At 38.3% G+C, this 23,383-nt stretch overlaps 2 protein-coding genes across 3 annotated transcripts; both read left to right on the top strand.

Moving 5' to 3' along the window:
- Positions 1-361: 361 nt before the first annotated feature.
- Positions 362-4,488, top strand: LOC146474443 (uncharacterized). 2 transcript variants are annotated; one of them, XM_085117042.1, is made up of 4 exons: positions 362-556; positions 1,365-1,592; positions 2,157-2,286; positions 3,417-4,488. In XM_085117042.1, the coding sequence occupies exons 1-4, from the start codon at positions 478-480 to the stop codon at positions 3,469-3,471; spliced, it is 492 nt and encodes a 163-aa protein (XP_084973168.1). In that variant the 5' UTR covers positions 362-477; the 3' UTR covers positions 3,472-4,488. The 2 variants fall into 2 exon arrangements, with proteins under 2 accessions (XP_084973168.1, XP_084973169.1); XM_085117043.1 differs by lacking the exon at positions 362-556 and adding an exon at positions 615-741.
- Positions 4,489-4,608: 120 nt separating this feature from the next.
- On the top strand, positions 4,609-15,237 carry LOC146474442 (uncharacterized). Its single transcript, XM_085117041.1, has 9 exons — positions 4,609-4,789; positions 6,254-6,511; positions 7,688-7,732; positions 7,976-8,515; positions 9,512-9,715; positions 11,067-11,714; positions 11,982-12,998; positions 13,396-13,525; positions 14,148-15,237. Exons 1-9 carry the CDS (start codon positions 4,669-4,671, stop codon positions 14,287-14,289), a joined length of 3,105 nt encoding a protein of 1,034 aa, XP_084973167.1. The 5' UTR covers positions 4,609-4,668; the 3' UTR covers positions 14,290-15,237.
- The last annotated feature ends 8,146 nt before the right edge of the window (positions 15,238-23,383 follow it).

Below are 23,383 nucleotides of genomic sequence, written 5' to 3'. Positions count from 1 at the left end.
CCTTACCTGATAAACCTCTCAAACATCGTTAATAATAGACTACTATAAGTCTCTTTTAAAATGGTTTTGACACAAAAAGATCGTTTAGAAGGGAGGGGAAGTAGTTGTAAGAAATATGGTAGGAAGAACATCACTTAAAACATTTTGGAATTCTTTTCTTGCATAATTAGCAAAGGTTACCGTAAAAACCAGTTTGTTGTCTCAGTGGTTCTTTATAAAGCCACTAGAGAAAAAAAGTTCAGGTACGCACGCAGAGCAAGATACTGGGAAGGAAGGGATGGATGGAAGGTATTGACATACTCTCACTCCCACCGCCCCCCCCCCCCCCCCCCCCATCCCGCCACCGCCATTTCTTAATGGCCTAAACCAGGAAGTTATTGTATCAAGTTTAAGGTCATGAGGTCACTATCTTAACGCAAAAGTAAATCATTCTCGCGTCTGAAAACCTCTTCCTGTAGAATACCGATAGCTATAACAATGATATTTCGCTTCGATTTCTTGATTCTTTTATCGCTGATGTTCTCGATGGAATTAGTTCACACAAGGCACCTTAAAGGTAGGGATGCATTAATATTGAATAATTGCTTTGTTATAGTTAAACAGAACAACAGGGAGCCGTAGCAAGAAAACAATCAGCAGTAAACACAGGCACTCTCTTTAAGTCTGCATTGTGTCGAATAAACCCTGGGACTTTGAGCAGCAGTCATGCAATGTATTGCTTTTGGAAAAAGCTCTTCAATTGTGAGTAAGACTTTGTGGATGAATAAAGGTTTATCGTAAACGTAAGGAAGTAGGAAAGGACAGAGTTGGACCTAAGGTGTCTAATCGAGGACAATCGAGATTGTTCGTGTTTCTTTTAGCTTCACCTGTTTCTCAAAATCAATAAAGGCATAAACGGGCGCTTATTATCCCATGGAACTGGTCTGTTGTTCATATCTTGTGTCGTTTTGAAGACTGGTATTTCGGGAAATTAACCTGCTCAGAAATTTGGATTGAATTGTGAAAAAAAAAATAGCGTTTTCTTTGGCGCTTTGTCACCTAAATCTTTAGTAACACAGGGAAAATAAATTATTTTGCTTTCAAAGTATAAAAAAATGCCGTGAAAATTAAGGCCAAGCATGGTTTTCGAAAAGCCAAAAGTGGGTCGAAATTTGGGGTTTGGGAAGGGGGGAGGGGAGGGGAGGGATCTCTTCCCTAAAATTTTCATGGTTTCATTTATATTGACAACGGGTCTGGTTAGCATAACCTTTTGTAAAGGACAATGTCTAAAACATTATTAATGTTTCAATAACACTAATCTAAGTGATTAACGTGCCTAGTTCTTGCTTATCGGAGAGCTTTTATTTGCTTTGTTTTTAATTTAGCGCACAAGAAACCTAAGCATGCAAAAGGAAATGATGACCAAAAGCCCTCTCGTGCAAACCTCCTCTGGGACCTAATTTTAACCAGGAAGAACTCACCGCCACATAAGGGAAATTCAATATCAAAGCGTTTGCAAGGTTACCGACAGCAACATCAGCAGCTAACGCAGAGGAGTTATGGAAAGAACAAAAGCAACAAATTGGTCGTCCACAATGTTCCAATAAAACTTGGTAAGCATTATAACTGCTTATTAAGAAGACCGCAGTATCAGAGTTCAAGATTGGAGTTTGGGATTCAGATAACAACTTGATGTTGCATTAATAGTGCAAATTTTTCAAACTTGTAATCGAACGGCCGGCTATCCATATGCATCCCTCATCCCTCGGGGTCACTTTTTCGTAAAAAAAAAAAAGTGGCCATGGTAAGTTTGGAATTACGGGGGCATGTGGCAATGGTGCGGCAGCCATTGTGTAAAAGTTGCCTATCTCCTAAAGGGAACTACTCTTATAGGGGTAAACCTCTGATTGTCAACCAAAACATCACAAAAAAGAACAAAAAGAACAACATAGTTTCACTTCAAGTAGCGTGTAAAAAATTTTTACGGTTGTGTCTGTGTGTTATTTCAATCATTTATTTATTGTAGTCTTTGGCAAGGTCGTTCCATTTTAGTTTTTATCTCGGCGGAAAACGTTACGAGGTTGCCAGGCTCTGGATTTAACTTAAATTGATCACGAAATCTTTTTATTGTCTCGCAATTATATTAACATTTGTGTTGTTTCAATGTCGTTTTGCAGGCCTTTGTAATGATCAACATCCAATGTGCGCCTCTTATGCATTAAATGGACGCTGTGACTGGCCGGGACCCTTCCAAAACCTTGACAACTTTCACAGGACATGTGCCTTTTCATGTGGATACTGTAACGAGTAAGGAAACTTTCCGTATAATGTATAAAAACTGAATGCTCCTATGTAAATCGGAAATACAAGATGGCGAATCTAAGACGGCCGTTGTTCGGAAATAACCTATGTGTGACGTCACAACCTTCCGTACTATTATCCCTCCAATTTTTATTTCCATAGCTTTAAGACTCTCGGAATTACGGAGAAACGAATTGATTCTACCAAAGCGAGTCTTTGTTAGAAATAACATCATGATAAGTTTATGCATCATGGGAACTCGGAAAAAAATCCGAGTTCCAGATGGGATTTGAACTTACGACCCTGCGTCGGACGGTCGGATGCTCTAACCACTGAGCTACTGGAGATTCCATGGTGAAATGTGGGTCTTTGACTAGAACTGCATCACGCAGTCACATAGCCAAATCAATATAGGCCCATATGATTCATAACTGCATCACGCAGTCTAATTGAGGCATATCAAACAGGCACATATGACTCAAAACTGCATCGCGCACTCACATTAAGGCATATCAGAGATGCAACCATCCAACCACCAAAGCAAGTCTTTGTTAGAACTAACATCATGATAAGTTTTTGCATCATGGATTTCGAAAGCCAAAATTACGAAAAACATAAACTTTTTTGCTTTTCATGCGCTTTTCAAAATATTAGCTAAATATTTGAAAAATAAAAAACCCTAAATTACAATTCTTATTTAGATACAGAGGCTGTCTTAAGTCATTGTCGTCTAAAAGATTACCGTAACCCTATCGTAATAGCTTCGCACTAAATATTTTTCCGTCTTAAGATTGGCAACACGTCAATTTTTTTTCTTACTATTTTTAGGATGAGATTCCTGAATATAATATTGATGTTAACTGTAGTCAAATTAAATAGAAGAAAGATCCTTGCAGTACGCAACTTAAGGAGTTGCGAAAAGAAAGCCTGAAAAAATAAACTAAATAAATAAATAAATAAATAAATAAATAAGGAGCGCACAGGATAGATGCGGATTCTATCTTCAAACCACCGACCATCGGAAATCTAACGTGTAGTCACCAACTATACTCGGAAAGGAGATTGAAGTAGTCAAACTAACGTAGACGTCATTTTCTTCAATGATTAACTAGTATACATTTTTTTTCTCTCCAAAGGAGCATTCCAGATGGAGAGGTAGATTTAGTTGGAGTTGGATGGGATCAAGAATGAACAATTCTGTAAAATTATTGATTTTTTCAGACCACATGCTTTCATTAACTCTGTAAATACAACATACATAACAAATACAAAATAAATAACCGCCAACCATCTATAGGAAGGCTAAAATAAGTTTAAAATAGTCTCGAATTCTATGTGAAAGTCTGTTTATCGATGCCAAGAAAGCGTTAATCAACATCATTTTGATCAGGAAAAACCTCATTTACATATGCGACAATAAATATGATAAATAAGGTTGAAAGGAGTTAACTGAGGGAGTGGAATTATGTCGGCACCCCAACTGAAGGACTGTTACATCACCGTATCAGGGAATGTACACTTCTAAAGTACCGCTATGGGAATGTCTACATGTAGAAAATGCAGTTACTAGGCAGAACTATGTTACCGTTTATTTTATTTTATATTATTTCGTTTTACATTATATTGCTACATGTTGTAAGTAAGCAGAGAACTGGGGTTACTTTTCGCGTATTGTTACACGGATTCGTTTCAGATTCACAGCAAGCATGTAAAGCAACCAACTGACGAGGTCTTTCGACGAAACTAGTTTTATAGTCGCGTACGTAAATTCTTGTTGAAAGTAAATGCAAATGAATTCGAAGTTTTTACTGACCAAGATGACGTAGTTTTGATATATATAATTTACAGTACAAGAACCAGAGCTGCGCAATGCGCGGTTGCTGCATTCAGTACAATTAACTCGACGTTCCCGTATGCTCAAACCGAACCACTACTGATCCTTCGCCTACAAGATTTATCATTTGAAGTGGTCCACTTAGATTCGCATCCGTCTGTGATGAACCTATACCTGGCTGCTTCTGAAAACCTACAAATTAGCTTAAATCAAAAGAGGAAGATCGAATTAAAAGAGCATTAGTTGTTATGTGTATTATTTTGTTCCATTGGTAGTTCAAAAAACTGTAAAGGTATCAGCGGCGCTTATACTTGTACGTTGTTGATAATTAATGACATCATTAAAATGCAAACCACCAGTTGTGGTAAACAAGATTTTGATGGTCCTGTATTCATATCTCCATAAACGGGTCAAGGAGCTTTCATTGTTCACTTAGCGCCTAATAATAATTTTACGTTAGGAAAAAATGCAACCAAGCACAACCATGGATAGAAACAAAAAAGGAAATACATAGCTTGAAACTGTTCTCCTTTTTGCTTAAAAAATGAGTTAATATGGAAACAGTTGCGCGGAAATTAAGATGTATTGCTTGTAAGCCTTGCGTTAGTGTACTAGTACTGTTGGCTTTGGTTCTTAACGTGGAAACAAAGAGGAGTAGTCCATCCCACAATTCAGGTATGTTAATTTTGTCGTTCTATTGTTATTAGGTCGGTGTCTTCATTATTGTGAGAGATAAAAAGAAATATCGACTATTGAAAATTAAGTTAATTTTAAACCAAATTGGTACTCAATAAGGTCTAATTACTTGAAACGAGGGCATGATTTTAGAGTGCGCCGTCTTACCTCAAGTGGGAAGGGTTAGATTTCACAACAGTCGACCTCTTGTATCTTGTTGTCAGGTTAGCCAGCGTGTAGCAATTTGATGTTATCCTAAGTTATAAAAACAGTCGACTTTTTGCTTGGTCATGATTGGAAAGCTAGAATTTTAAACCAGCCAAAGTAATAAATTTCCAGAAACCTAAAACGGTTTGATGTCGTTTAACTACCTTAATTTGATTAATTTATGGCCAAAATTCATCATTTTAACCAATATGTAGGAGACAAATTATACTGACAGAACTATAATGTGGTCAACGTTTTGTCGGTCAACGTTTTGTCGAGGATCAGTAGAATTTGGTGGGTTTTTTTTAGCGGTTTATTTGTATTCTTGTTTTCTTTTTTTTTTTTTTTCTTATTGAAAAACGGCTTATCTTGGCTTTTCAATGTTTATCCGATAGCAACTGATAAGCTGTTCAAATAGTTACAAAAATCCTACGGAGATAAACCTATTTAAATCTGCTACTGCATTATACGTGCGACGGAGGTTTCGCGCCAGGCGCGAATGAATGACACGTGACCTTTTTTTATATCTATAAGAAAGACAATAACTAAATTGCTTAGTGTAATAACTTTTTTTTGCTGAGGCAATTATTATTATTATTATTATTATTATTATTATTATTATTATTATTATTATTATTATTATTATTATTATTATTATTATTATTATTATTATTATTATTATAATCGTGTCGCTTGGAGGCCAAATTAAAGCCAGTTGCGATTTTCAGAAAAGCCAACAGGCCTTCACCAAGATATTCTGCGACAGAAATATCAAACTGCGTTAGCTTGTGCATAATTGTTATTTTAAATGCTCTCAAACGATTTTGGAAAACAGAAAACTGCGTTTCATGGATTTCGCTTAAATTGGCTCATTGAGTGCCCCTGCTATAAACCGAGAAGTTGAAATGACAAACTACATCTTTTCAGGATCTTATAAATTTAGAAACGCAACAATGAATTTCAAGATATATTTTATAAACATGCCATTAACATTTAACAATTATTTCACGAGCGCGCGTTGGGTATGAGAGGATTTCACTTTGCAAGAACAACCAAAAGACAGAAGACATTATGGTCGCTATTTCTCGGGCATGGGACAATGACTCATATACCATGGCCGCTAAGCCAATCATATCCCTGGAATTACATTATGCAATGATCCAGCTTAAAATAATTTCAATTAGACCAGTAAGTTTTGCTTTCGCTATAGTGGGCTATGGAGAGACACACTCACTGTCAAACATTAATACCTTTCAGTTGGGTCACCTTCATCTCGGAAGGATCTCCGATGGCTAATAGACAGAGTGCACGCTATGAACAGCACGTGGACACGGTATGGATTTCCAAAGAGCAGCTTAACTCAAGCGTGGAAAAGCAGAAAAGCATTTGCTACTGCCAGGCAGATTCTTCGGAAACCTCATATTAAACGTTCCAACGGGACTCGAGGCAGAGATTATCTGAAAAAAATTACCTCACTTATCAAAGAAAAACAAGATGCCTCAGTGAAATTAACTCGTAAGTTGGGGTGACAATACTTATTTTTACGTTCTCAGTGTAGCTCAGTTCAATGCTTACTAATATATTTTCTCATAAAATGAAAAGATGATTGAGGTAAGTAGCAAAAAGAGAATAAAGGACAAAAGGAAGTAAGTGACTTTGGCGTTCAAGCCTGAATTTTTTCAGGCTATCTTTGCGCAACTGTTCTATTTAATCTTTCACCCACAGTTCAATATATTCATATTCATTCATTCTTTCATTCATTCATCCTTCGCGGTATGTATTATGAACTCACAATATGGTCGGCTCCCTCAGTTGGCTGGATAGCTCAGTTGGTAGAACACTGCCTCTTCATCGTAAAGGTCATGGCTAAAAGTCTGGATTTGAAGAAAGAAAGAAATACAGTCGAACCTGTATTAAGCGGCACCGTATTAAGCGGTCACCCTCTATTAAGTGGTCAGTTGTCAAAGTCCCGAAAATTACCTCCCTTAATTACTGTAATCCTGACCTGTACTAAACGGTCACCTCTATTAAGCTGTCGCGGTCACCCAAAACTAAGTCCCAACGAGCTGATTTCTATTGTCTTGACCTGTTTTAAACGGTCACTTTATAAAAGGAAACCACTTAAATATGGTAACAAATAGCGTGCCAGGCAATTGAGTTTCTAATGAGCTGCACAATCGTGGCGTTAATGTTTTACTAGTCCGTTTCAATACCATGCTCTCCTTTGTCGTACCATTTTATCGCCGAACTTTCTTAACCAAGTAAGTGATGTATTCTGGACAACCTGTATTAAGCGGTCAACCTGTATTAAGCGGTCACTTAACAATTCTACCGCTTAATACAGGTTCGACTGTACGTCTTGAAATAAACAATTTTATATTAGACAATTTATTATTGGACGGTTTTGGCTCATTAGCGCTTGTTTTTTTCTTGCTTAAAGGCTCGAAAAAGAGTTATCCATATAATACATTACTATCCTTGGAAAAAAACTTCTCGGTATGTTGAACGAGTAGCACCTTCAAAAGATGCACAATATATCCACAAGAACACAGGGTCTCCAATCAATCCATTCACCCCTCCCGCCCGCTCTTGCTATCCTTTCTTATGACAATTGTGTATAAGTTTTCGTTTGCTTTGTGGCAATTTTGCACTTATACTCTAATCTTCGAATTTCCTTTCATTTCATTTCAGGAGAAAATGATGTAGTCAAAGAAGGTTACATTCAAAGATATGAAGGTATTCTTTTATGAAACAAAATCATTGTATTGTATTTCCATGAATCTATTCGCTCTGACCAACGGGCTCAAGCTCCAAAAGCCCGCACTCGAATCTCTTTACGGTGACCAAATTACCTTTAGTTATCAACTCTGTTGACAAACCAAACATTCGTTTCTACTCCACGCAGTTTCTTTAGAAATTTACCCCCTTATCTGACATGGTATGTAGTTTCTATGACGACTACTTTGTAATTTATCGCAGGGCCAGCAAACGTGGTATTCTTGTTGGATGGCACAGGTGACATAGGATTTAAAGAAATTCATTCCTACAGAAAGTTTGTGAAAGAGGTGTATAATAACATACGTATTCCGCCGGGTGGAGTCAAGTTTGGATTACTTGAATGCGGGACCAGACATTACTCTCAAGAAGACATCTTAACAAGAACATTCCAAAACACAAAGGTGCTTGATCTTACATTGGACAATCTTGTACCAATGAATGGAAATTGTAAGTTGGGAAAATCACTCCAATTTTTAAATAAGAAAATTTTCAAAAGACTGCCTGAGGATGCTCCTAAAGCATTGGTTGTAGTTTTCGCGGGACATTCTCTGGATAACGCTGCTACCGCGGCGAGTGAACTTAGTGAAAAAGGCGCTAGAATCCTGGCTCTTGGTGCTGGAAAACAAGCCGACATGAAACAATTGCTCGACATAGCTGAATCGCCTCTGTATGCATTCAAGGTTCCTGCTTTTAACTATTTACCTTCGATGGCGTCTACGGTTGTCGGGTTTCTTAACGAAGGTCAGTAAAATAGCTACTACAGACCTAATGCAAAGATGGCTGACATTTAAAGATTATTTTGTTGGCATAAAAATTAGCCCTCCTGACCTCGTTTTTGAAATGATTCTTTTGGTTATTTAATTTTTGATTTCTAATCAATTTCTTGAATTTAATGTAAAGAAAAGAACATTAAAATGTCAGCCATTCTTGCATAGGGTTTCTGAACGATTACAGCAAATGAACACTTACTAAGTAAATTGCTTTCTCAAAACGTCCCTCACCCACTAATAACCTTATATGGTTCCTTTTCTCATTAATAATGGTAATAATGATGATGATGTAAATTGTTATGTGGGGACTTGTTTGCAAAGATACTTTGGGATACAGCGTAACACAACTGAGACAGTGAAATGCAACATAAATGATGTTTTTAATTGGCACACACATTTATAGTTAATGTTATGTGTGAAATCAATGAAACGGTCCAGCTCAGAATTTTTCTTATTTTTTTTTTTTTTTTTTCATACAAAAGATCCACATGCATTGTTCCCCGACTTGCCTAAGTAGGTTTTAAAACTCCGCACTAGACTGTTCACAGTACCTTATTTTCCGTGGGAGTTTCGAGAATAGGACGCTTCGATCGAATTCCGGCCATCTTGGTTTGTAAAGGCGAGCGCAACCTGGGTAGAGTGACTTAACTAATGAGGAGATCGAGACTCAACGTACCCTGACTAGGGCCCCCCTCGGTAGTTTAGGCACTCTCCCCAGGTTGTTCTCGCCTTTACAGACCAAGATGGTGGGAGTTCGATCGAAGCGTACTAGTATCGGAAATCCCACGGAAAAATAGGGGACTGTGCATGTGATCGGTCTTAAACTCCGCACCCTTTACTTGCATCACCTGTCAGGTAACAACGATTCCAAATAGAGACTTCTTTTCTCTACTTCAATTTGTTATTGTAAAAAAAAGCCTGTGTTGTTATTGAAACAACTAACATTTAATCTTTATTTTATGAACAGTAACTGAGCCTAGGTACATCACCAATTCAGTTTCTTTATCGAAAGACGTAAGCAGTCCGGACAGCCTGGCAGGGGTGGATGGTTATCACGGTCAATTTGGCGACACAAACTCAAACGACGTTAACCACAATGGCCCAACACACGACAACAGTTTACTTCAAGGCCTTCGACCAATCCTTAATGAACTGGATGGGGAAGTTTCAGGTCAGTGTTGTCATGGATAATCATATTTGCACAAGGCTTTGGTTTGATGCCAGAGACGGAACGTACTTTGACGTGACGATGACGATTCAGCCTTCGGTTCTGATTAGAATAGACTAGGTTAAAATTTGAGAGTTTTGAGACACAAACTCCCAATATAACAGATTTACAGTATTCGCTATTTATTAACACGCAATTGAAAATATTTTTGCTGTCTCCCACCAAACAGTATGATAATTTAAAATTTGGCCAAAAAAAAAGATTTCATCTTATCCTGAAATATTTCAGAAAATGACCAGAGCTGTTACGTCCGAAAACAACGTTACCGAGGCTGAAATCTCAAACATTTCCCAGGAGAACATGCCCCCAATGCAACCAATTTGAGTTCAAATTACGAGTCAGAACGATTTTTACTAAATTGTACGACTTGAAGTCAATTGCCAATCTAACTTATCAATAAAAAATTCAAGGTCCAAACCCTTTTTGGCTTATAAATTCGTTGGTATATTACGCTAGCTTCTACTAAAGTGGAGAAACAAAAGAAGAAAAATGACTCATTTGAGCGAGCTTCATTGACTGGCAACTAGCATTGGACATATACATGCGCGCGTTCCAATCGGACAACAAACTGTGGCGTGTGGAAAAAAAGGATCGTGTCTTCTTTTGTTACTGTGCATAGGTTCTGCGCATCTCGAGATACTCGGGTTTCCTAAGGGTGGCGCCTACTAATACGGGGATATTTTTGCGCGGCTTAAAACTAAGCGGAGAAAGAAGAACTTAGCAAGTGCTCTTGGTATTTAAAAATAAAATTGGGGGGGGGGGGGGGAGGGAGGGTAACCGTGCATTTTTCAGAGATAATAACGCTTCAAGTTGATAAAGAAAAGAATGCCATACATTGCTTTGTATTTTAGTGCTTTTTAGAATTATTGTTTCTTAATTAGCTCTTAAAAATACGTGGTTACCCCAATTTTCTTTTTGGATTCCAATAGCCCTTGCTAAGATCTTATTTTCCAGTATAGTAATAAACTGTGCAATAATAGTTTGGAATTAGTAGACACCGTCTCTGAAGCTAGGTCAACCTTCTTTAGTCCCAGAAACTAAGTGCAAAGATTAGAATAACATAGCCATTCTTTAAAAAATATAAAACCAATGAGAATGAAGAAATTAATAAAAGCTATTAATAAATTCAAATGAAGGCCCTAGTCGATATGTTCAAACTTGGATGCCTCATTTCTTCGTGCAATTCTCAATACAAATGTACGCTAAAAACCAACAACTTTTAATAACGTTTGGAATATATAACTAACCGACCTATCTTCATGTACTTTTAATTTCTCTTGTTTGTTGCTTAAAGATCCTTGGTCATTTCCTGTGCAAAACGGTGGAAAGCAGCAGGACTACCCACGACCAAATCAAAATACGAACACAGAGGGAGACAATATGCTGGCGACGTCTGAACAAAATGACATGAATATATGGCAGACAGAAAATGGTATGACTGAGGAAGAAGGAACTCGACCCGAGGAAGATGATACCAACAGCACGCAGAGCTTGCCAGGAAACAGTTCATCTAAGCAGGGCCCTGAAAATCAAAAACAAAATAGCAGCAAATCTGCGGAGCGTTTACCTGCTGGGCAAAGTGGCAGTACAGTTAATCCTGTATCCCAAAGTACAGGCGGGCCAATTCAAGGTAGTGGTAACGAAGGAAATGGACGTCCAGGGAACGTTATTTCGCCCAGTGGTGGTGTTGGTTCTAACAATGGCGGAAATAATCTTGGGACCGGCGGAAGTCCGGGTGGATCTCCTGGAAACTCAGCTGGAGGTAACCAAGGTAGTGGAGCCCAATCCCAAGGAGCAGTCAATCCACCGATTATCGGTGTTGCTTTGGTTAGTAACGGGGGAGCTAATATTGGCACTGGTATTCCTGGAGCTAACAGTGGCCCATCTGGATCTACAACTGGAAATGCTGCTGGCATACCTGCAAATCCGGGGCAGAAGGCAGGTAGGGCAAAACCGTCAGTGAGATCTCGAACTGTTTTAATCAAGAATCAATTCAAGCTTCGTGCTGTCTACTGTACCTAAAGGAAGGCGAAGGTATCGAAGGGCTTTCAAAATAGCAGCCTTTGTGTATGCTTAACGGAAAAAAAATAAATGACAGGTTTCCCGGGCCCTCCCCTTTGGTATGTACTGGCACGGCGTAACAAGATTTTTTTCATCTGAATCTAACATTATTGCCTCTCCATTTTCCTGTATTCAACTACTTATGCAGGTCCTATGCAAGTCTTGCAGACCCAGCTGTTGCCCATCACAATTCTTCCGATTCAGACTGTTCCAATGCAAACGTTGCCTCCTATACAGGCGCCTCAGGGACAAGTCCCAGCTTCGAACAATACACCCAGTGCACCAACCCAACAGCAGAAAGGGACAAATCAATCTCAAACTCCAAGTAAGGAAATCTCCAAAGGCCCAAATGACACCATGCCAAGCACTGGAAAGAAAGGGACAAATCAATCTCAAACTCCAAGTAAGGAAAATTCCAAAGGCCCAAATGAGACCATGCCAAGCACTGGCTCTCCAAGTGTAGGACCCAATAAACAACCGAAAGGCAAGGAAGCACCTGCAGCTCAAACACCAAATAGTAACCCTACATTGCCAAGCCCAAGTTCCAAAGGCCTGTCTAATCCAGTCACATCTCAGGCCACAGCAAAAGCAACTGAGGGAAAGAAACCTCCGAAAGCATCAAATCCCAAAAAACAGCAAAATGCAAACAGTAATTCGTTAACTTCTCCTACAACGCCACCGCCTAAAAATAAAAACCCAAACCCTGAATCTCCTGCAGCGGGAACTGCGGGCACCCCAGCTCAAGGCATGTCTTCTACTGTAAAACCTAACACTCTGTCAACTACAAAATCAAGTCAGAAGCCACAGGTTGTGATGTGCCAGATTATCTGCGGAAGTGACTGTTGTTCACCTGTACTAAAGCAGGAACCAACTAAATCCACTCCTAAAACAAAACCAACAACCCTTCCACCAACCAGTGCCAAGAGTAAGTTAACGTCAAAACCGACAGTACCAGTGGAGGTGATTGTGGCACCGCCTGTACCAATGAGGTACCCACACATTCCGGTGTGGTTTCCTCACAGGACTCATCACCCTTTGCCTGTTGGATTAATGCCACGACCACTTCCTTTCTCTGATACTGTACCTGTGTATATGACCCTTCCTCCCGTCACTCCCTCGCCAATCATAGAACCAAAAAAGGAACAGAATGAGCCTCTTCTTATTGGTAAGAAATATAATGGATTAAGCTTCGGTGTTGGATTGATACCCAAATTTCTTGAAGAGACCGTGTAATACTCGGAAGTACTAAAACAATATTTACTTTTGTTTTTCTGCGGCAATAGCTTAGGAAGCTATTACTTTTAACAACATACTTTTATTACCAATAGCAAGATGAGGTTAGAATTTCGACAAGGGTGATGTTAGAACGTGTCAGGTCATTCACGGCGGGCATTCACGATCAGGAAATACGTTGTTCTTAATTGCTCTATCTATTGCTTATCTGGTTATCGAAGTACAGCCTTGTAGTTTCCTCAGACATAAATATTGTGTAAAACAATGATAAAATAAATCAAAAATAAATAAATATTGTGTTATAACAGTCTCCACTTGAACATTTGTAGGCCAATGTCAAGATTATCATCCTGACTGTGCAGCATTTGTTATGACTGGAATGTGTGATCAACAAGCTCCTTTCCGAGATGCATTTAATGTCCGTGAAGTTTGTATGCTATCCTGTGGTGTATGCAACAGGTATGGTGCAGTACTTCTTTTACCCCTGGCTAGGACTCATATAAATAAATAATAAATATATACAAATAAACAAGATGGCCAGCCAGTTACATGGTTGTCTATGATAAAACCTCACTTTTTTTTCAAATATCCATCTTCACTCTGCATCATTCGATTTGCTCATATTGTTCATATTCACATTTTGCGTCTCAAAAGAAGAATGGGACGAATGTGACTTTGATATAAGAGGCGCTTAAGTAAAAATCAGGGGCTATGCAAAGTCACTAAAATAATAAGCCGAACTTTGTTGCTTTTGCTGGACTACCTAACTCCGCCTTGATGATGATGATGATGATGATGATGATGATGATGATGATGATGATATTTGGTGATAGAAATAATGAAGTAAGGTGCGGGGTGTAAAGATGGAACCAACGCAAGTGGTACTAAGAATTCCAGGGCTTGTCAAGAAAGGCCTGGATAAGTCAATGCACTGTATATACTAGGCAACATCTGGGGAGCTCGAAAGATAAATCTCCTCGGAACAACCCACATTTCTAGTTATTTTGGTACCTCATGTCCAACTAAAAAGAATTGTAATAATCATAATCATAATGTGCTTTCAATGTTTTACTTTCTTCAGATTTATCAAACATGGAAGTAAGATTACGCTTGACGTGCGTCACAATGAAAGGAAGCCCGAAGACATCGGTTTCCCAGAATACAGCAAAAAGTTTCTAAGACGGGAAGTACGGGGGACACAGAAGGCCAAACCTCCTGTCTAAATATAGTTATATATTTTTTTTTATGGAAGCTGTATACGTAACATGCAGAAATGGATTTCGCGCCCTCCTAAGCTCTGCTTGTCTTTAACGTACGACATTGAAACTAAAGGCTGTTTTGTGTTCTTAGATTTGTTGGAAACAATCAAGGTTGAGCAAACATTTGTAAAACATTAGCCTGCCTGTGAGTAACAGAAATGGTAGTTTTAAGAATAGAGAGGAACATTTTTATCACCTGAAAATAAAGCATGTATCCACAATTTTAACTGTAATCTTCAGCTACTTGAACGACGAAAGATTCCATTTTCATCAAATAGCGGAGAAACAAATCTTGACAATGTCGAAAACGGAGTTGGATGCTTTCATAGATTAGGTGCTACTATAGACAAAGAGGCTGTTTCTTCCCATGCAATTAGAAAAGTTGTAACAGTCTAAATTTCAGGGTGTAGATTTTGCCCTTGTGCTTAGAAGGACTTAAAGAGACTCAAATCAATGTAGATTTTTTTGGGATACAGGCCTTACATGCACTGATGATCTGTGCAGAAAGACTATTTAACTCAGAGAGTAGCACTGTGCCCGCATGTTAAACTGACTGCCTGGAAAATCGCACCTATGCTATATCAAATTGACCAAATTGCCATCGTACTCCCAGCTATAAGAAATAGAATAAAAGAAAAGGAAGCAAGTTGTCAGTTTAGGCCTTTCAATATTTTCTTATTTACAGGAAAACTGGTGTACAGAAAAATGGTTCTAAACTAAAATTAACCATAGCCCATGGTATATCATAAATTTACCCGGTAAAAATCACACGATATTCATCAGTTTCCCCACAACTGATCACTTGTAAAATAAATCTTACAAAACGCGTGCTATATCTTACTATTAAAAGAAACATTCCAAGACAAACACGTCAATTCGTGTTACATTAATTAGTTAGCGTTAATGCTAAATATAACCTACCGAAACTAAGTTTTGGTAGGTGACCATTCTTTATAGAGAAGTTGAATACAATGTATTTTACCGTTTCGCGCACCCATCGAAAAAGCCCTATAATTTACGTCATGGATTTATGTCAACGAATTCCAAAGTTCAGGAGGCAAGGACAGAGTCCCTCACAACAGGAGGAACAAGATTGGTGGCTTTTGTCTTAAAAATTCTACAGTTTACGGAGCACCAGCAATTTCATCCGAGTGGATATACTTGAAAATCAGTTCGCTTGACAAGAAATAGTTTCAGTTACAACATAAATATACACCGGTATATTTTCTGGGTGTAAACTTCCTCGTGCACCAATTATTGGTCATTTTTTCCTGTTTACAGTCAAGGAGAATTGTGCGAGATTATAACTGGTGCCCCATCTTATGTTATTCTTTTTTTAAATTTTATTTCACTTCCAATAAAGAGTTACAGAGAAACAGTTACAAACATACATGCAAGCTAAGGAAATACAATACAATAAAAAAATTAATAGAAAAAGAAAAAAAAAGATGTTTGACTACAATTTTGATTGCAAGGTAGGTTTTAGTTCTGTGGCATTTAAAGATTGATCTACAATTTTGAATTATGTTTTTCTACGTCAAGTTTGCTTCTCAGAAGAACAAGGAAGGTATCTAAGAAATAGGGGTCTTCTTCTCTCGAGGCAATGTAAATGTAATATTTTGCAATTATTAAACTGAGGTTAAGGCCAAGTTGCAGCGCGATATTGTTGATGAAGCCATAGATAATATTTTCTTCGTTGAGCTCGATAGAATTGTCGTTTTTTTGTATTCCACCAATTTGTAAATTCTGTCCAAAAACTTTTGACATCATCATCTTATGTTATTAGTTTTCTTGGATCTGACAATGAAACACACAAATCTTTCACTTCCTCAGAAATGATCCAATCAAATGGGTGAACACTCCTAATGTTCACAATATATTTTTGTCGGATTTGGAGTAGTTTAATTTTGATCTTTTCAAACATGATTTGTCAAAATCATGTTCATCGATTACTTCACAGATCGAACTTTACTAACAAGCGCTGCCAGCTGCGATTTGGTTGACAAATTAGTAACTGAAGATGTCCTACTTGTTTGTATATAAGCTGCCTAGATATTTACAACCAGTCACCTGGTTTATGTGCAATTGGATGAATTTCTAAGTCACCTTCCCTTTTGCAAACAAACGGGTAATATCACATCATGAAAAGGTTTACTGTTCTTCATCCGTCTCTTAACAGTTTCAAAAGGCGAAATAGACTCAATTTAATACATTATACCATACAATGGTGACCTTGATTTATTCCTTTCACAACTATCACTTGCGTTTAATTCGATTTTTATTTTTTTCATCTTGGCTCTTCAATCTCGTAACTGTTCCAGTGAAGGCGAAATCCATCGACAATTTCTTGAAAAGAGAAAAAGGTAAGTTTCAGAAATAGATTACTTTTTCCAGCAAGGTTTCAATTTGTAATAGCTACAGTAAGTTTCATCCATTGATTTTTCCTTCTCAACTACTTAAACAGAATAACAATACGTAAAGTTAATTTTACTCTAAAGAATTTCGCTACCTTTGGACACCCAGACAAGCTTTAAATTTCCTCCCAATGCTTTAAAAACGTTCAATATATTATATATTAAACAGATGCTCAAAAGAAAATTTTCCTGAAATAGATAGGATTATTTTAGGGTCTTTGTTATTTTATTGTATTATTTTCCTCCGCATTGGGAATGCGACATCATTGAATGGACTTTTGAAGCTTATTTCTTTGTTCCTGGAATCCTATCGTGCAAGGTCTATCGAAATATTTGTCGCCATATGCAAGGTCAAAAAAGGGACCTTGGAAGCTACTACCACGGCAAAGAGAACGTCACAAAACAATAAGATTTAATAAGAATAGCAAAGGCCCTAGCCTTCACGTGCATTACACAGTTTGCTACATTTCGTAGAAGTATTCGGCCAAACAACAGGGAGCTTAAGTAGCGACGACGGCATTTTTTACGGCAGCGAAAACGTCACCTGAAGATATAACTTTATTTCATTTGTGCTACTTCGCGATTATTTCAACTCGCTCAACTTCTACAGAAACGGCGAACTATCCAGAAACCAAATTGGTAGGAGTGGCGTTCAAGTTGAAAAGGAAAATGGAAAATTCACCGCCGTGTGCTCACGTTCTCTGAAAAACTTAGAATTTGGTCATTTCACGTTGTTGTTTTGCAGAGAACAGCAAATTGTTTTTGCTCATTAAACCAACTTTTTGGTGGCGTTGTCGTTGTCGTCGCCGTCGTTGTTGCTTATGCCCCCTAACATCGTGAAATGACCAATTTCAAGGATATAAGGTGAGCGAACTACTCGAACGCGCAAAAAAAAATCTCTTTTCAAGCGCACTTGCTTGGTCCGCTCGCTTTACTATCCCTAAGAAAAAAAAACGGATCAAAATATGGACTTCTATGTAGTTCCACTCACCATTCCACCTTCCCAGTGGTAATCGAACCACATGACCTCTTTTTTTTTTTAGGGGACAACGGCAAAAAACGTCACTTACGCTTGTCCTACTTCTCTGTTTGAAAAGGGGATTGGATACGTGTGGCCGAACACAAATACTGGTAGAACTCTTGTTAGGGACAGTAATATCGAAAGCGTAGAGTGTGTTTTTAAAATAACTAAAAGTAAAATATCAGTGTGGGCGAGGACGGTTGTAAAATGTCACGTCTTCCATTTGGGACTCGGAAGCAAAAATTTTATTTGTCATGATATTTTCGTTTGTTTCTAGGGACAAAGCTAGATCATCTCAGAAAAAATCCATTTTTAAATGTTGAGAAGAAGGTCGTTATCAAGACAGCATCGGATCGTTATGAGAGTTCTCTTTCTACTGCTGGCGTATCAGCCAATTGGGGTGAGCATGACAAATATCCCGCAATTTTCAAAGAAATACAAGGGATTTACCTAGGTAAGAAGGGTGCACGTATACCATGTTTTGTATTTACAGTTTTGCTTACTTATATGCTTATAAAAACGCGAATCAGTTCCTTTGTTGATTAATTTAACAAACCATAGCACCCTTGAAGCGTCAAAATGCCCTTTGGGGTTTAACTGTGCAATAATACATCATTCTCATTCATTCAGCAGGCTTAAAATATGTACCATCACATTTATTCCACTGTGCGTATGCCACACATGACATTCCAATCCTAGCAGTATGCAGGACGTTTGTTCCACCAACCTAGTTTAAAAGCCTCAGCTCCCACAAGTCTCCTGTAACTCAGCGGTAGAGCATCCGAACTGGTAATTGGGAGGTCTTAGGTTCGACTCCTGATAGGAGCACTCGGAAAAAGGAGTCGAACTAAGACCTTCCAATTACCAGTTCGGATGCTCTACCACTGAGTTACAGGAGACTTGTGGGAGCTGAGGCTATTAAACTAGGTTGGTGGAACAAACGTCCTGCATACTGATAGAAGTGGAACTGTCATGTGTGGCATATGTGCAATGGAATAAAATAAATGTGATGGAATATAGTTTTTCCGAGTATACTTGTGTCATTTACTGAATAATACATCATTCTCAATTCAATAACTGATTTTTTACTTTTACAGATTAATGATTATATTAGTCTACTGGTAGTTATCTGAACTATGTTTCTTCATATTTTTGCATGTGTTTCTATGTTTTTTGCGCAAAACCTGAACATATAAAATATCTTAATAGATTATTTCAGGTAGCCAGTACCCCTACTATTTGTGTGTTATATGGTAAATGCTTTTTGTAGACTATGGGGTTGACAAAATTTGTTGTTGTTGTTGTTCAATAACAGACATTGGAATTTGGTGAAAACACCAGTGTCCTCCCTGTGTTGCAACAGCTGCCAATATTTATACGCGCTTTATTTTGTTTTGTTTTATTTTTTAATTTATTTGATTTATTTAACAGATCCTGCAACATATAAACTAATGGGTGACGAAGTTCAAAATGTGAAGCAAGAGGGAGAAGAAGAAGACAAGGATACCAATAAAGAGAAAGGTCCATCTGATAACTATAACTCAATATACACCTATTCTCGTCATAGACAACGCACTGCGCCAAAAACAGCTCGATACAACGCATCTGGTAAGCTCAAAGCTAAGAAAACTGAAAACAGGCCTCAGAAAATCAACACAGGAATAACAGATGGCGACCCAAACCGCAGCAGCAGCAAGGGGGACGAGGATCCTACTGGAAACAAAACATCAACCTCAACTTTAGCCCCTCCCGAGAGACCTCGAAAACAAAACGTTACTACTACACAACATGATGGTGTACCTCTAATATTAGGTGGAAGCAACAGCAACAACGCAGAAGCTTCCACCAGTGAATCGATGAAAGTTACGAAAGGACATGTTTTGAATGTAAAGCAGAATAGCAACACCTCCCCACCGAGCCAGTCATCCGGAAATGTTTCAGGTAAGAATACGTGGCCCAGTTTCAACACTTCCTCCCGGAAAGCCCATGGGGCATTTGCACTTTTGAGGAATAGCTTATTCAAATCCCCCTCCCCCTAACAGGGATAAAAATCCGAAACCGTTGCAATGCCCTACCCCTTTGATCAGCGCATTCCGTTGACGGGATGTTAATATTCGCGTGTTACTTCTCGTTGCTTTTCAGTCCCGATGTTGAACGTGCAGTTCTTTCCCGTTCCTGTGGTTCAGATACAAACGTTTCCTGTTCAAAGCTCTGATCTGCTGATGTCCTTAGTAAACAAGTTGGCGGCCACAACTCCCCGTTACACTGCAGGTGTAAAGGCGCTGTCGGTGAAAAGTGAGCGACCATCTTCGCTTCCCAACAACGTCAATGACAACAAGCGACTTCTAAATCAAATTAAAATCCAGCAAGGAAGCATCAAAGCAAGATTCAGTCAAATTGGAAATCACAGCAAAATCAATCAAACATTCCCTAGTCGAAATGAAGAGAAAATAACAGAAACATCTGTCAGTGTTACAACTGACGCTGGAAACCAAACTATTAATCACGAATTACGCCAGCTAGACGTCAAGACAGAAGCAAAAGCAGCTGCAACGACGCGGGATCCTTACTCAATTAAAGAAGGAGACGAGTCTCCTCTAATGCTGAATCGATCTGCTTCTAAAGGAAAGAATCCCACTTTAACTCATTCTATGAACAAACGGAAAAAGATTGGAACAATTTCTTTGAACACAAACGATAATTTCTTCCCATCCAATCCTTTAAAATCAGAGGAAATGATCGTTGCGTCCAAATATCGGGCCGCTCGAGATTTAAAAGAAAAAGAAAGGAAACTAGTTGCACTTCCAAAGTCATTAATGATAATGCCAAAATTGCATCTTCCAGCAAGGGAAATGCCTTAGTCAACATCTAACGGTAAGCAAACACACATTCAAGAAAGCTTTCCTTTTTTTCCTAAATGAGCAGTGAGTACAACAAATGGTGCTAACCTGCGTTATGGTTGCTTATTTTTGGCATGCATCAGCGTATAAAAAGAACTAGAGTTAGAGGAGTGAGGAAAAGAAGGAGGAAGGTGATTGTTAGGATTAGGGTGTTGGTGAAGACAAAGACGAGGATGAGGATGAGAGTTCTAATGAGGATGACGATAACAAGTAGAGAAAAAAGAGAAGAGGGGGAAGAAGAAAAGGAGCGGGATGAGGATGGCAATGACTAGGATTAAGGTGATGATGAGGACAAAACTAATAATCCTGAGAGCGCTGCTGCATCTGCATGTCAGTTTTCTAGAGTTATATGTAATTGATACGTTAAGGTCACTGAGAGCAGAAACCTGTACTGAAGACAATATATAGCTATATATCTGAACCATTATTGCAGATAATTTTGTTTCTCTTTACGGCAGGTGTTTGCAAGGATTTCCATCCTCAATGCCCCTCCTTTGTTAGCTATGGCTGGTGTGCAGACCAAACAACGTTCAATGACGCGATAAACATCCGGGACTACTGCATGGCATCTTGCGGCTTATGTAACAAGTTAGTTGAGTAAACATTTCATAGATTTAATTTTTCCATTCTTAATTTTAGACACAGCGTGACATGCCATTCGTACGAGTACAAGCGGTAGTCGAAACTGTATTTCATACGTCATCCAGTGCCTCCATCAAAGACGTAAATCTATTTTCGACAAAATGAAAATAATTCGTGTGATGTCGCTTGCCCCCTTCTCCTGATAATCAGGCCAAATATACTTTTTAGTAAATTACTTAAAAGCAATCTTGCGTTATGATCTTTTACCCTTCTATAACAATTTTTCTGCAATTCTTGTGTAGATCTGGGCACTCAAAGCACGCTGTTTCCTTAAGCTTCCACACAGACACAGAGAAGAGCGAAGAGTTTGGATTTCCAGAATACAACGACAACTTCGATAAAAGATATTTCGTACCCGCAAATTAACAGAGTAGTAAGTTGAGTAAAGATGGGACGAGAAGAAAAGAGATGATTATATATTATGAGAAAAGATGATGAAGTGAAATGAGATGATATTAGGTGAAGTTAGGAGAAATGAAATGAGATGGGAAAGGATAAGATGACATAAGGTGACATAAGAGGGACTAAGATGCAATAGGATGAGAAGATAAGGAATTAGATAACACTATATGAGGTAAACTGATTTGAGACGAGGTGCGATGCAATGACATGAGGTGAAATAAGGAGAGAAAATATGGGAAGAGATTACCGGTAGATGAGATGGGATGAAATAAAATTAGATCTCACTCGAGTGCCACGTTTTTTTTTTTTTTTTAACGTTCGTATGTTGTTCGAATTATAAATACTCTGTAAATTCTACCAGAATTGCCTCTTTGCGCCCTGTAAAACATTATACACTTAATGTATGGCACGAGGGAAACAGTTAGTTTGTTTTCCCGAGAGTCCTGGTGTCTCCCGAGACAAAGACGAGGGGAACATCAGGACTCGAGGAAAAAATTATCTAGTTTCCCAAGGGATCATACATCAAGTGCTTTATTATATATTTAAACTTTCCTTTCAACAATCATAGCAAAAAAAAAAAACAAAGACGGCACTATGAGAACACAACTTCTTTATTCACAAAGCCGGAGATTGAATAAGTTACAAATGTTTCAATTCAAAGTACCTGAAATAGTAGACTACGTTTTTTTATAACCTTAATGACAAAACTCATTTGGAATTGTAAAAATTGATGGTAACATTTGCTCCAGAAAGTGCTCCTGCGTTAAAGTTTGCTGTTTCCTGGCTATAAGATGCGAAATTCTGTGCAGTAACAGGGGAGTTTGGCACTGTGTTTCTGCCAAGAGAATTTGCACTTCTTTGCTCTTGCATCGCCATAATTTCAGTGACTTCTGTACTAGTTAACTCGAGATTTTCAAGAGAACATGTACTACTGAGAGCAGGGGAGATTTCTTTCTTTTTAAAAACCGAAAGGCGCCTAGAGCCACAGGCAGCCCAAGCTCGCGTCACTAGGGAGCGTGTAATAATTAATCACTAGTGGAACGATGACCTTTGAGTGCAAGCGGTATTGGGTTACTGGCAGCCGTTGAGAATTTAAACGCGTGATAAGATTGTATGTGAAATAAAATACTGCCCATTCTGAAGCATAAATAATGCTGAATTTTAACTTTCATTCAATAAAATGAATAAAACTGACTCACCTCTGGTGTATTCTCGTGTGTGCTTTTTTTTACCGTTTCGAGCATTCTTTGATCTTGATTCTTTGGCCTCATAATGGCCTTGATGAACTGCCTTTAAAAAATTTCCTTTCACTCATTCACTATATGATTATTTAACTTCCTTTAACTCATTTGCTATGAGTACTTCTTGACCTAGTTAAGTTTTGAGAAAGGATTCCTACATTCAAATGATATTATCGCACTATTCTGGTACCCAGATCTTTGCACCCTCTTCGCTACGAAAAAAGGCAACATGAATAGCAGCAGATGCAGTAATATTCTGCAATTTAATCCAAAAATTTAGTTGCATTTTTAAAATGGCCTTCAAAGAAAGTTTAATTGAAATTCCATTTCGATTCACTTTTATCGTTTCGAAATAAGAAAAGGGCAGTCACATGACGGCTAGAAACGTTACAATACAAATCGATCAATAATAATGAAGAAATCAAATGTGTAGGACTC

The sequence above is a fragment of the Pavona decussata genome, unplaced genomic scaffold, assembly GCF_977016875.1.
Source record: "Pavona decussata unplaced genomic scaffold, jaPavDecu1.1 SCAFFOLD_89, whole genome shotgun sequence".
NCBI classification, from domain to species: domain Eukaryota; kingdom Metazoa; phylum Cnidaria; class Anthozoa; order Scleractinia; family Agariciidae; genus Pavona; species Pavona decussata.
The sequence above is the reverse complement of the archived record's forward strand: the minus strand, read 5'-3'. Positions and strand labels throughout refer to the sequence as shown.

What these genes read in the sequence shown, in the direction of transcription:
- LOC146474443 (XM_085117042.1), top strand. Translation starts at nt 478, where the DNA reads ATGATATTTCGCTTCGATTTCTTGATTCTTTTATCGCTGATGTTCTCG. An exon ending in TCACACAAGGCACCTTAAAG is followed by an intron (nt 557 to 1,364) that starts GTAGGGATGCAT and finishes TTTTTAATTTAG; the next exon opens with CGCACAAGAAACCTAAGCAT. An exon ending in CAATGTTCCAATAAAACTTG is followed by an intron (nt 1,593 to 2,156) that starts GTAAGCATTATA and finishes GTCGTTTTGCAG; the next exon opens with GCCTTTGTAATGATCAACAT.
- LOC146474442 (XM_085117041.1), top strand. Translation starts at nt 4,669, where the DNA reads ATGGAAACAGTTGCGCGGAAATTAAGATGTATTGCTTGTAAGCCTTGC. An exon ending in TGCCTCAGTGAAATTAACTC is followed by an intron (nt 6,512 to 7,687) that starts GTAAGTTGGGGT and finishes ATTTCATTTCAG; the next exon opens with GAGAAAATGATGTAGTCAAA. An exon ending in AAATCCGGGGCAGAAGGCAG is followed by an intron (nt 11,715 to 11,981) that starts GTAGGGCAAAAC and finishes CTACTTATGCAG; the next exon opens with GTCCTATGCAAGTCTTGCAG.